This window comes from Tupaia chinensis, unplaced genomic scaffold (assembly GCF_000334495.1).
Source record: "Tupaia chinensis unplaced genomic scaffold, TupChi_1.0 Scaffold142652_1, whole genome shotgun sequence".
Lineage (NCBI taxonomy): Eukaryota > Metazoa > Chordata > Mammalia > Scandentia > Tupaiidae > Tupaia > Tupaia belangeri.
Window position 1 is genome coordinate 3,750 of NW_006202498.1, and position 14,304 is coordinate 18,053.

Below are 14,304 nucleotides of genomic sequence, written 5' to 3' on the forward strand. Positions count from 1 at the left end.
CTGTTTTAAATTCATTGCTTTTTTCTCTCTGTAAAATAATGACCAAATCCTCACTTTTTATAAGCCTTTCTTTATGAATCTCAGAATTGTCATAAACTTATTTTCAAAACTTATTTTCATACTCATTTTCAATGGTAATACAAATCCCCTGCAAGACTGGAAGCCATTTTGCCTATGGCAGGTTTGGGCCCCTGTGGATGGTGTGCTCATCTCTCTGGCATACTTAAAACGCTCTCTTTCATAAAACAAAACAAAACAAAAAAACAGGCACCAGCAGTTAGCGTAATGACTATGTCGCTGGACTCCCACGTAGTCTACCGTGGTTCGAGTCCCGGAACCGGTGGCTTAAACTCATGCTGGGCGCGTGTGCGTGCGTGCCCAAGATCCCGAGAGGAGAATGGAGGAGAAGGGATTGCAGCGTGGCCATCCCCCCTGGGGGGTGATTTCTCACTTTCTATCTCTTTGTCTCTCTCTGTCTGGCGAGTGCACGTGCCCTATAGCAACAAAAACTTCTCCAGAAAAAAATAAAAAAACAAAACAAACAAAAACAAAAACAAAACAAACCAAGCAAACAAACAAACAAAAAAACCCCAAAAACATAGAACAAGAACCAAACAAACAAACAAAATTTTTAGAAAAAAGAAAAAAAAATTTAAGGTTATAATTTTAATCTGATTAAATAAATTTCAACATAAGAGTCACTGTACTATTCCTAATGATTTATGGAAAAGCATGCAACTTGGGGTGACAAATAATTTACTAATGAAGAATAAGAGGACAAGCATCGTAGTATTGACCTGGGTTCAAATCTGAGCTTTTCGAAGGTGTTAACAATAGCACATGTTGCTAATTATTGCCTTTGCACTGTTATTAGTCTTTCTCCTTCTCCTCCTTGTCCTTCTCTGCATCTTCCACCTCCTCCTGACCCTGCCACTGTCCCTTATTATGAAGGAGTCATCTTTCAAGAATGAAGGTTAATTGCTGGGGACCAGCAGTTGGTAATAAAAACAATCTCTTAAGATAGCATACAAAAGTTCAGTAAGAATGTTAGCTTTTTCTTTGCGTCTTAAAAGTATGATATAAAGTTCAATGTTATATGATAAGCACAAGTGATATTAAGTTATATTTTAGAATTTTGTGCTCCTTTATAAGGCACAGCATTCTATAGACGAACAGAATTCTTTGAGATTCTACAGTAATGGCAATTGTTAGGTACAAGTTGTAGAATTATTTGCTCTTAATTGTACATGCCGTGTCCATTTTCTCTGTGTTCATTCTGTCAGGCAGCTAGGATGTCAATTCCTATGTTCCTCAAGGGAGCAACTGTGAGGAGCAATTCTGTCGATCTGAACTAATGCAGAGAGCACCTGACAAAGTAAATGATCACATTTGTGCTCCCCAGTCTAGAAAGGTGACCCGCAAATTCAGAATAGTTTAATTGCTAGAATGAAAGCAAGTACACATTAAATGACTGCAAATTTAGTTGGAATCATTATTTATATTGTTTTTCAATTAATGAGGAGTGATTTTCCCTTTTAGCTAGGCTACTGGTGAAGATTTTCAGCCCTTACAATAAAATTATAGCATTTCAACTTGCTCATTTGATTGTCAAAATGCATGTGTCTGCTTTTAAATTAACAAACAGGTTAGCTGTTCCATACAACCTTGCTGGAGAATACAGGGTTCAGTCATCGGAAAACAAGTTTACATAATTGAGGAATTACATATCAAGTGGCACATTTCAATGAAAAATATTAGTAATGGAAACAAAACAGCAATGATGTCAATACTTGATATTACTCTGGATCACTGAATTTGTGCCTGAGAGATTTTAATTGTTTTATTTGTGTTTCCTTTTTCCCACCAGAACTTATTATGATGCAGGACTACCGTGATATGAGTCAGTGTGGTCACATCTATGAACCTTCTAGTTTAGTTTTGTATCATCAGTTGCCGAACTCTCACAAGAATGTCCTAAATGGTACCACTTTCCATAGTCTTATTACTCTATAATTCCATGCAGTGATTGCATCTTGAGGTATTTTTTTTACAAACAAATACACAAACAAACAAGATTACACCTCTGTCTTTTTTTCCAATTTTTTCGCAATTTCCATAATAGGTTTTTCAAAGCTGTAACAATTATCTGGTTCCATCTTTACAATCCAGCATCTCGTGCCTGTTTCTTTTGTCTCTTTCTGTTAAACTAAACTTGGAGTTTTGGGAACTGTCCTTACTCTTTGCCCCTCTGTTTGTGTCTTTCTCTCTCTCTCAATCCCTTCACCTATTCCTGCACATCATGCAGGTCTTATCTTAATTATCAATGACCTAAGGTATGTTTTTTGATTCCTGTCAGATGACTTCTTGGTTTATTGTCTCTTGTTATGCTAACACATTTCACAGTTATTTTTAATTTCTACTCTACCCAAAAAATGTGTGATGTGTGGAAAACAACTGTGTTGACTTTGATTCTCTAATTGTGTATCACTTATTTCTGGAGTGTACTAGATGCTTCATAAACACTCTTTAAATGATTCTTTCATATATTGTGAATAAAGAACACATTAATTTAACCAAACCTATTCTCAATATTTCTCAGGCATCCTGTTTTATTGTATATTGATAAACAAACGTGGTTACATGGGATGGTATCAAAATATATGAGTTTTGTGGCTAGCCCATAGCTTGGCAATTAAGGTGGATGGATCTCACGTGGCAAAATGAGTGGAACAGGTGCACATGTGCAAACATGCATGTCCAGAATCAAGAAATGAGAATAAATAAGGAGAAGAGTTGAGGTGTGACCAATACTCACGGGGTGTGCTTTCTCACATTCTCTCTTTCTTTCTCTGTTATTCTCTAGCATGTAAAAATACCTTCTGGAAAAGAGAGAAGTACAAGCATTTCTAATTGCTTGGCCAATCTACTAGACTTCCCGTATCTTGCTTACTGTGAGTCCCACACTCTGGATGGAGAATGCAGAGTCATTGTCACTGAGAATGCAAGGTAAACAAAACAAAACAAACTGGAATATATTTACCTTAGGCAGGGCTTTGGCAGGTTTGCAGTGGAGTCCTCCAACCAAAACATAATTGGGTAAGAGAGGGCGAGGAAATTCAAGATCCCAGAAGGTTCGAATAAGCCATAAGTCAGCTTTCCTCATGGTCTCGAATAATGTAGTGGGTCTTCCTGAAGGGAGGAAAAGAACAAAATAGAGGAAATAAAAGACCCTTCATAGGTGTATTCTAGGTAATTTTTGGAAATGTGTTAGAATAAAATAACCCAGATGTTAAATGGTTTGTGTTTTGGAACCGGCAGGTGATGTGGTGGTTAAGGTCCTGGATTTACATATGGTAGACTGGTTTCAGTCCTGAACCTGGTAGCTTGAAAATCATGCCAGACCTGTGTGTGTGTGCATGCCCAAAATCCTGAGAGGAAAATGGAGAAAAAGGAATTGCAGCTTGTCCATTTCCTATAGGAGGTGATTTCTCACTTTACCTCTCTAGGTCTCTTTCTGTCTGTGGCCAGAGCCTGTGCCCTATGGCAAAAACCTCAAAAAAAATTTGTGTTTTGAAATAAATTATGTGTACACATACATTTTTGCATAATATAATTGAAATGTCTTATGTGTAAATAAATGCCAGTAGTCTTTAGTATATTACTCTAGTATATTTATAATCATTAATAACTCTTTAAATATTGTTCATTTAATTTTATTCCTTATTATTATTTTTTTAATTTGCTGTAGGGCACGTGCACTCACTAGACAGTGACAGGGACAAAAAGACAGAGAGAGAAATTGAGAAAGCAAGCTGCCCGGTCTGAGACTCAAACCACAGTCGGCCATGTGAGAGTCCAGCTCCTTAAACACCATACTACCTGCTGTACCAATTGTAAATAATAATTAAAGTAAGGCAGTACAGAATTGAATGTGCATTTTCTTTTCATGAAGAATTATTTATTTACTTTTATTTATTGTTACTATTTTTTAATTTTGACAGACACACACACACACACACAGAAAGTGAAAGTGAAAATGCAAGCCTCAAGGTCTAGGACTTGAGGAACCATAATCTGCCATGTGGGATTCCAGTGCCTCAACCACCACACCACCTGCCAGCTCCAGCACTTACCTTCTTTCTAAAACTGCCAAAATATCAGATTAAACTAAAAAACTTGTTGAGGCCCACAATCAAGTAATCCTACCAAATACCCTAAAAGTAACTTTCTAAGAAATACTCAATCTAAAGCTACGATTTATCATGCTAGTCCTTTGATGCTAATACTGCCAATACAATAATGAGATTTTTTAGAGTATGGTTGAATTTTTCATATTTACTACTGCTTTTGGTTCATTTTTTATCTTAACAGTATTAGTTTGTAAAATACATGTTTGCAAATGGCAAACGGAAGATATTCTTTAATAATTAAATAATGATTCTTGTTTTTCCTTAATTTGATTCATATATTCTTTAATGAAGATGAGAGTAATAACTTGGATGTTTATGCTTCGCTAAGACTGTGGATCTTTAAAGAAAAAATTTCCAAGTTCTTAGTGAATGAATTTAGAAACATTAACGTTCTTAAATTATAGATTTCTGTGGTTTGAGGGCAAGCCATTGTATCTCTCAACTAAGAGGAAGTCCTTCCAGTGATAATGGTAACATTTTTTTCAAAGTTAATTTATTCTTCTTAGAGAGTGACAGAAGATTTCCAAAAATGTCTTCAGGCTGAAGTCCACACCTGTGTTTCAACTGGCACAGACAACTGGCAGGACTGAGGAAGCCCAACATATAGGGAAGGTCCTAAAACATGAATCAAGGACCCCTGCAGTATGGGTACAGTTGAAATGTGGTCACTATGCTAGGATCAGGTGTGGGGAAATATTTTGATTTCTAAATAGGGAAATTGAAATACACAAGGAGAAGAATTTTCTCCATGTCACACACGTCATGTTTTTAGTTGTGCTAACAACATGTTTAACTCTTGGATTTACATGTCTGTGTTCATCAACATGTTTCTTGATGTGCCTAATGACTTTTGTAGAAGTGTAAATTTACCTATTAAAATGGGTATATAATTGCTTAAAAATATCCTAAGTGTTTAATTCTCAGGTATCTGACCCCTGGAGTGTCACGAAGGGTGATGGTCACTGGATTCTAACTGACCCCATAATGTTAACCTTTCCTTAATATTTGTGAGATTGATAAATTTTTTGGGTGAGACAAAGAAAGACAAAGAGAAAGAAAGTGAGAAATCACTCCCTAGGGAAGACGATAATGCTGCAATCCCTTCTCCTTTATTCTCCTTTCATGATCCTGGACACTTACACACAATCAAATTGCATTATCCTGGACTCAAACCATGGTCTACAAAGTGGGAGTCCAGTGACATAACCATTATGCCATCTGCTGGGTCCAATCACCTTATATTTTAATGTCATTATCTCACCTTAGAAAGCACATTCCTCTGACTTTGAGTTCATTTAAGATCATTTCAAAAGCACAGAAAAATTAAATCTGTCGAATAAAAACGTGACTTACCTAGTACTTCACTGTAAAACTGATCCCACTTCTTTTCATCAATTGATTTGAACCAAAAGTCAAAATAAAGCACATATATCATATTTTTGACCCTCTCCATAAATGTCATTTTATCTGTTAATTCCGACATTATGATAGGTACATAGGAAGGAGGGAATGGAACAGCTGCTCTGTACTTTTCCCATGTGTAGCCAGGAGAGACACGAAGACTGTACACCAAGGATACATTAAGAAATTCAGCCAGCAGCTCCCCACAAGGACCAATAGCATCTGCAAGAACGACATCAAATCTTGAATCCTTTAGTTTTGTCATAAGTTTCCTATTATAAACTACTTCTTTACATAACTTTTGAATATGGTCAAAATAACCCCAAATTATTTCTTGCATCTGTGAAAAATATTCGAAGAATGTATCTCTTGGAATGTCATATATCCATTTGTTTATCATTTGCATGAAAACATTCTTAAAGTTATCTTTAGTTGTAGCTGTAGGATAAACTTCAAATTTAATAGTGGATTTTTCGTTGGGATTGACCAGAATGGAAGATGAAGATGTCAGAACCGTTGCCTCATGACCTCTCTGGGTAAGTTCATCCAGGATTGTCTTCATATTAATCCAATGGCTGTATTCTGTCGGCCAAACCAGCACCTTGCCACAGCTCCCAAAGCTGAAGCAACAAGTCAGCTGTAGCAGCAGAAGGGTTGAAGTCCATTTCATAGCCATCTTGGTGAAATACAATGCTATTTTCCAAATCATTTTTGTCATCACTCACGCTTATATGCAAGGATAATTCAACCAGGTAGTTAAAATATAACTCTCAATCACTAAAGTAAATATATTATATAAAGAGTCTGAGCATGTGGTTTGAAAGTGAACAAGCAAAAGGTAAATGACCTGTCTTGGTCAAACAAGCATGTTTAGTATCTCTTACTTTAATGAATGTTATCATTTAGCTATACACATTAGCTGTGTATGTACAAGTCATCTATCTTTTGTAGAATATTTGAGAATAATGTCTCAAACAGTAGTAAGAAGTAGTAAGAGGCTCTTGTGTCTATAGTGTCCATGAAACAAAAGTAGAAATAAAATAATTATATGGCTGAATCATTTCTTAGACATTGCAATTCAAAATTATTTTTTTGTGTGAAAAACTTCACAAATAAATTACTGTACAATTCATAAATTTTAAATGTACAATTCAATATTTGTATTATTTCCACAGAATCATAAAATCACTACAATAATCAATTTTAGAATAGTTTCATCTCCTAAAAGAAACACAGTATTTTCCTAGTTAACCTTCAGCTACACCCCACCCAATTTCTGCATTTCCAGTGTCCTAAGGAATCACTGATCTATTGTCTCTATAAATGTGTTAACTCTAAATATTTTACAGACATGGAATTATTTAGTGGATGGTATTTTAGGATTTCATAATATTTCAAATATTTATCTATATTATTTTTATGTATTAAGACTTAATTTATTTCTGTTTTCAAATAATGATCCACAGCATAGATATATTATGTTTTGCTCCCCTTTTCATGAACTTTTTTTCCAGTTTTGGACTATCATTAATAATGTTCTTTATTAACTCTCATGTACAGGTCTTCTGTGGACATGTTTTTATTTCTCCTTCATATATACCTGAGAGTTAATATTGCATTGTCATATGGCGATTGTATATTAACCTTGAGAAATCTTCAAGTGTTTCCAAAATAGTTACCTCATTTTTTATTCCCACTAGTAAAGTTTGAGGGTTAGAGTTTGGATTTTGCCACTTTTTTTGTCAACAATTGGTTTTTTCCTGTTTTTTTTTTTTTTTTTTTTTTTTGTAGTTTGCCAAAGAATGTGTGTGCTCACCAGAGAGAAAGAGAGAGAGATAAGAGAGAAAGCAAGAAGAACACACCCTAATGGGGAGTTGTTGTTTGTCTAAATCCCTTCTTTGCCATTTCTCACTCTTTTCGGGATCTTGTGCACAAGGTACACATGCTCAACGTGTTTGTTAAGGTGTTAGGGGCAGGACTTGAACTGTGCACTTGGCCATGTGGGACCAGCTCCAGGTTGGTTGACTCACCATTTTCTTTTTGACTATTACCATATTTGTCAGCATGAAGTGGTATATCACTGTGGTTTGTATTTGTATGATGCCTGACGATGCTGTGCATTTTTGTTCAAGTTATCAGCCATTTGTATATGTTTCTTGGAGAAATGTCTATTTAGATCACCAGACTTCTTTCTTTTTTTTTTTTTAATTTCAATAGATATTTACTTAAGTAACACATGTCCAGAACAAGTAGTTTTTAAATGATCTGTTTCAGGCTTTACCAACTTCATAAAAATACATTAAGGACAAATGTATCCACAATTTCAACCCCATTACTTCTTTGCCCAGTCTACTCTCTCTTTTCTCCCCCCCCATAAATATGGAATGCTTCAGAATTTGCATGTCTTCCTTGCACAAGGGCCGTGCTAATCTTCTCCATATAATTCCAATTTTAGTATATGTGCTGCATAATCGAGCACTCCCCTGCCTATTTAAAAAGATGTTTTGCTCTAGGGTTCATGACTTGCCAGAGAGAAACAGAAACAGGGAGGGGAGAGGGAGAAAGCACTCCCTAGGGGGCAATGTAACACATGTCTTGTCTTCCATTTCTTCATCCTGTCTCAATTCTGGGCATGCATGCACATGCATTTGCTGTGTTCTTCATGATGCCAGGTCCCACCGCATGGTCTCAGTCCCTGGAGATCTGGATCCCTTACCCACAAAAAATGTCCCTTTGAATATCTTTAAAAATTTTTGTATTTAACTTTTCTTTCTCTCTTTCTTTCTTCTCTTTCTTTCTTTCTTTCTTTCTTTCTTTCTTTCTTTCTTTCTTTCTTCTTTCTCTTTCTTTCTTTCTTTCTTTCTTTCTTTCTTTCTTTCTTTCTTTCTTCATGTTTTTCAAGATACTGAGACTGGGACTTCCATGCAGCCAGTCAAGTGAGATCCAGGAACTTTAATCACAATGCCACCTGCTGGCACCAGCTAGGCAGTTTCTAATAAAGATAACCTTACACCTACCGTGTCACCCAGAAGCTGTTTTCTACAAAGTTTACAGGACAATGAGAAGCATTACTTTTTTTTTAATTTAGAGACATTTTTGCTATTGAGTTAATGCTCTCACTGGAGAGGCAGAGAGAGACAGAAAGCAAAAAATCACTCCCCTGGGAGGATGCTCACACTGCAATCCCTTTTACTCCATTTCCTCTCAGGATATTGGGCGTGAATGTGCATGCTCTTGGTGAGAGTATGAAGCCACAGGATCTAGGTCTCATAACGTGGTTGATTATGAGGGAGTTCAGTGTAGTAACCATTATGCCATCTGCTGGTTCCATCTTTATATATTCTTGATATAACTTCTTTATCATATATTTACATACATGATAGAATTTCTAATATGTTCTCCAGGTCTGTGGTTTGTCTTTCGCTTTATGTTCTCCTCTTTAAGAAAAAAAGTTAAAACTTTATTTATTTTTATTTTGTTATTTTTTATTTTTTGAGAGGTTTTTGCAATAGGGTCCCTGCGCTCGCCAGAAAGACAGACACAAAGTGAGAAATCACCCCCCAGGAGAGATGGCCATGCCACCGTCCCTTCTCCATTCTCCTCTCAAATCTTGGGCACACATGCAAATGACCCTGGTGTGAGTTCAAACCAATGGGTCCAGGACTCTAACCATAGTTGACTACATGGGAGTCCAATGACACAGCCATTACACTAACTACTGGTCCCAAGTAAAAAGTTTATTGAAGTAATACAAGTTATCTTTATTCAATTTTTTTTTTCTTTTTGCCATAAGTAAGATAACATTGTTATACCCAAAGTTACAAAGTTACACTGCTCTGTATTCTGTAGAGATTTGTAGCTATGACTTTCAGGCTTCTGATGCAAATTGAGGTTATTTTTGTATACAATTCGTTTTCTTCAAAAGGATTATGAGTTTTCCCAGTAGCATTTGTTTAATAGGCTGTTTTTTGTTCTATTGGTCTCTTTGGGTGCCCTTACTAAAATCAACAGATAGTAAATGTGCAGATGTAGTTCTCGATCCTAAAGTCTATTCAGTTGATCTGTTCTTCTGTCCACAGTTTCTTCATTGCACAAGTTTTACATTTGATTTTGAAGTCAGGAAATATATAAATCCTCAAACTATCTTCTTTTAAATATTGTTTTATATGTTTCCAGGTTCCATATAAATTTATATATATATATATATATATATATACACACACATACATATATATTTGTATATATGTGTGTGTGTGTGTGTGTGTATGTATTTTGAAATAAACTGTTTTATTAAAAAAAATCATAAGCTAATCCTTTCTTTTTTTTTCTTTTTAAGAGAGATTTTTGCTCTAGGGCACATGGGCTTTTCAGAGTGACAGAGAGAGACACAGCAACAGAAAGTGTGACATCACCCAAGTGGGATGGCCATGTAGCAATCCACCTTCCTCCATTTTCCTCTTGGGAATGTGGGCATGTATGCACACATGGGGAGTGTGAGTTTTAAGCCACTTGAATCAGGACTCAAATGCAATTGACTGTGGGGAGCCCACTGACGTTACTGCTTCACCATCTGCTAGTCCCTAAACTAATCCTTCTAATAACAATGTGAGGCATACAAGATTTTAGCTCTCTTTTAAAGGCATAATTGGAAGTATGTTTCTGTGTTTAGTATAGGACAGATCATGGAGGCAAGCCCCAGGCTTCCAATCTATATCTGTTTTTCAAAGACTAATACATCTTTTAAAATAATCTGATCCCACAATGCTTAATGATGAGACAGAAACACCCATTCCTGGCAGTATAACTCTGGAGCCAACTAAGCTAAGTAATTATCTCTTAACTTGTCACACTTTAGGCCATTGTTATCTTCCTAAATGTCACAGGTATGGGAACACAATGGCTAAGCATGTTTTCAAGTTTTTCCTCTGCCTGGCACCTCCTTACCAATTGCTTAGATGGTAAGCTGAGGCAACTAAGCAAAGGGAGCAGAGGGAAGGCCCACTTATGCATAGACACTGATGAAAACAGGAGTAACATTGCCAGAAACCCTGTGGCTGCTCTGCTCTCCCACTGCCTGGAGGACAAAAGAGTACTTCTGGGTCCAAATTATGCAAAGAAAAGGTTTAACTAGGCTGCTTGCCTGGGGCCTGGCGTGTCAGTTTTACCCGTGCTAAACTAAGAAAATGGCTTACTCCTTTCTCATCTGGGTTTTAAGGAGAGAGCTAACCACTAGGGAAGACAGAAAATTCTGCTTGAGGGGAAAATATGGAGTATATCCAGAGTTATAGATGGTACAAGTGTCAGCACAATTTGCCACTGTATTAAGGAGGAAACAGCAAATAGGATTGAAGGGAAAAAGCTGTCTTAGTAAGTTGTGGTATTTTACCGAGCACAGAACCAGACTAGCAATATCAGGACCTGGTGACCAATCCTGGTATGAGCAGGACTTCCTTATATAAGGCATTGAGTGCCTGAGAACACCTTATAATTCTAAGCAAAATTTTGAGTATATACATGTTTTCCTGCCAAGGAGGTCCTTTTTCTAATGCTGAGATAAAGACTAAAACAGCTGTAAGTTAGTACAGAAAAACCAGCAGATACACTAAGAGTCTGCCAAGTCTGAGAGCTCTCAAAATGATCAAGAAGTTGGAATTGGCCCAGCAGGTGGTGTGGTGTTTAAGCTGGTGGATTTCCACATGATGAACTGTGGTTCAATTCCTAGAGATGTTGGCTTGCTTCCTCACTTTGCCCCTGTCTCTCTTTCTCTCTCTGGTGAGGACAAGTGCCCTACATAATAGTAATAAATAAATAAAACAAATAATTTTTAAAAATTTGGAACATAGTTCTATGGCAAAGTCAACTGAGCACTTGATATGTAATTCTTCCCAGTTGTATTTTAATTTTCAAAATACAGCCCTAGAAACCCTAATTTCAAATATTCTCTAAATTTGGGTAACTCCTGTGGGTAGTCTCAGGGAGCCTTGAATGTTTGTGTTATTCATTCAGCAACAATAAAGCCCAGGATGGATGCGACCAAGCAGGACTCCTTACTCTATGGCATGTGCTAGTATCAGAGGAGGCAGCAGCAAACTTGGAAAATGCTGGAGTTATTCTTTGGAACTGGCCTGTGATGAGAAGTGCCTAATGAAGAACTTAAACCACTGTGTTTTCGTGACCCTTTCTGTCTAGTTTCTGAAGATGGAGCAGACAATCTTTTCTTAAGATACTTGATAACAATGAAAAAAAAAAACAAACCACGTTTATACTGCCCAGTGCTTTCAAAGATTCGGGGTCTGGATCAGCTGGTGGATGAGTTGATGGCTGCATTCACCCCAGTAGCCAAACATGCTTGTCTCCTTGAGGAAGGCTGTCTCCTTGGTGGTGGTATGGACCACCGAGGGTGAAAAGGCACCAGAAGTAAGAGATCTCTTGGAAATACTTCCCCTGGAAGGCAATTTCATGAATGAGGTCTTCTAAACAAATGACATTAAACCAACCACGAAGGCCAGGAAATGTTTATCTGGCACTTCCAAGTCATAGGTTTCATTCCCTTCAGGTAGCTCTGACACACCATGTCCTGCTGCTGTTGCCAAGAATCACTTAGGAATGATTTCAGTCACTTAAATATGGGTCCTTTTTCTTTCCTCTCTTTTCTGGCCAAAAATGTTTGCTTTGCTTGGGTGGTTTTGGGGACATTATAAACTTTCCAATTTTCACCTTTTATAGTGTAGAAACCTGTGCTTTTCTTTTTATTTTGAATACTAATTCATGTCTTTTCATTACAGGCCTACTTAGATTTTTTACTTCTTTTTGAATCGATTTCAAAATTACTTATTTTTTATTTTTCTTGTGTCTACCTGTGGTGGAATTTCTGTCACACCAAGTCAGAGTGGAGATAGAATGTTGTGGCTGACATGCAATAGGCTTTCACTGTTTTTAATAAAGTAAGTGATTTTTCATAATCAATGTTTTTTGTATATGCTATTAGGACTATTTCTAGAGACTTTTTATTTTTGAGGTTCAATAGTATCTTTTCTTAAGACAAAATACTTTAAAGATATAGTTTATGTAGTGAGGTTTAAGAAATATCTGTAGTGGAGGCAGCAGGAGGCATGGAGGTTAAGGTGCTGGACTCCCACATGGTCGACAGTGGTTTTAATCCTGGACCTGGTGGATAGAAACTCAAGCCAGGTGCATGTGCGTGGATGCCTACTATCCTGGAAGGAGATAGAGGAGAAGTGTTTGCTGTGTGGCCATCCCCCTGGGGAGTAATTTCTCACTTTGTCTCTCTGGAGTACATGTGCTCTACAGAAAAAAAAAAAAAGAAAAAAAAAATCCTCTTAAAAAAGATACATCTGGAGTATGATGAAGCTCATGTAAAGAAACTTGCTGTGATACCAGTCATATGAAAGTATAGCACATCTAATTATGCATAGTACATAATGCTTGATACTGATAATAAATGACCTTAACACCAGTTTATGTATTTGCTGTAAGAGGGAACTTCAAACAATTTATCAAAATACAATATTAAAATATAAATTTATTTTGATGGATAACTTTTTGCATCTCATTCCTAGTTTTTTGATAATATGCATTTTCTATGAATATTTAAAGGGTTCTTCATACTATAACTTTTACAATTATTTCAGACCATGCATTCTTCAGAAAGAGAGAGAGAGAGAAATACTCAATGGGGCATAGTCACTCAACACTCCCTTTTATTCCTCTTCTACATGTAATCAAGATTTGGGGTATCCATGCACTAGTACCTGGTGTATTTTAGAAAATGCTAGGCTGGGAACTGAGCTGCAGTCAGCCCTGTGGGATCTAGGTCCATTTGTACCGTGTTTAGCCTCTGTGGTGCCAGACTGTCCTCTTCCCACGTGTTCTCCAATGAGACAAAGGAGTGTCCTATTTATAACTTATATGGGGAATGCAAGGAGTTAAATTTTTCTCCATGCACTAGTACCTGGTGTATTTTAGAAAATGCTAGGCTGGGAACTGAGCTGCAGTCAGCCCTGTGGGATCTAGGTCCATTTGTACCGTGTTTAGCCTCTGTGGTGCCAGACTGTCCTCTTCCCACGTGTTCTCCAATGAGACAAAGGAGTGTCCTATTTATAACTTATATGGGGAATGCAAGGAGTTAAATTTTTCTGTAGTGAAATGAATTCATTGCTATTATTCTCCAGATGCAGAAATGCCTTTGATGGGGCAAGTGATCATGCCCCTGAATGTCTCATGCGCATGGACTCTGACCAGACCAGCTAATACCATTTGCAGGTTGTTGTCAAACTTCATAAGAGGTAAATGGAAATCGTTGTAAGGATGATCAATACTTAGGTAGGAGTTGGCTTCCTTAAGAAAGATTTCAAAGGTAAATTCGACCAGCAATGAATAAAGGTGCCTGAAACCGTCTCCATGTTGTGATCCTCTTATACCAGACTTTCAGTCAGCTTTGACCACCGGTGTTTGCCAATACACCAGACTATTTAGGGTGACCCTGGAACTGAACCCAGGCCTTCTGTGTGGCTTCAGCATTGAATAGTGGTGCACTACTAGGTACATCACTGAGGCGGTGCTGATTTGTCAGATAATATAAGGTACAAATCTATGAGAAAACTAATTGGCTTAATTTTTATTTACTTAATTATCAGTGATTGTTGTCATATTTTATGTTATAGTCCATTTCTACCTGTGTGAATTGCCAAGT

General features: G+C 37.0%; 1 protein-coding gene and 1 non-coding gene across 2 annotated transcripts in view; both read right to left on the reverse strand.

Annotated features, from left to right (window-relative positions):
* The window catches only part of LOC102470957 (UDP-glucuronosyltransferase 2B31), a 9,850-nt gene extending 3,536 nt beyond the window's left edge, over positions 1–6,314 (reverse strand). Inside the window, exons 1-2 of the mRNA XM_006163590.2 lie at positions 5,544–6,314; positions 3,041–3,189 (exon numbers count right to left, since the gene is read on the reverse strand). Of these exons, the coding sequence (XP_006163652.2) occupies positions 3,041–3,189; positions 5,544–6,309 (915 nt within the window). The 5' untranslated portion in view covers positions 6,310–6,314. The remainder of the gene's footprint in view (positions 1–3,040; positions 3,190–5,543) is intronic.
* Positions 6,315–7,964: 1,650 nt separating this feature from the next.
* LOC114005136 (U6 spliceosomal RNA) lies at positions 7,965–8,070 on the reverse strand. The gene has a single exon (XR_003547030.1). It is a non-coding gene; the product is annotated as a U6 spliceosomal RNA (small nuclear RNA).
* Between the last annotated feature and the right edge of the window lie 6,234 nt (positions 8,071–14,304).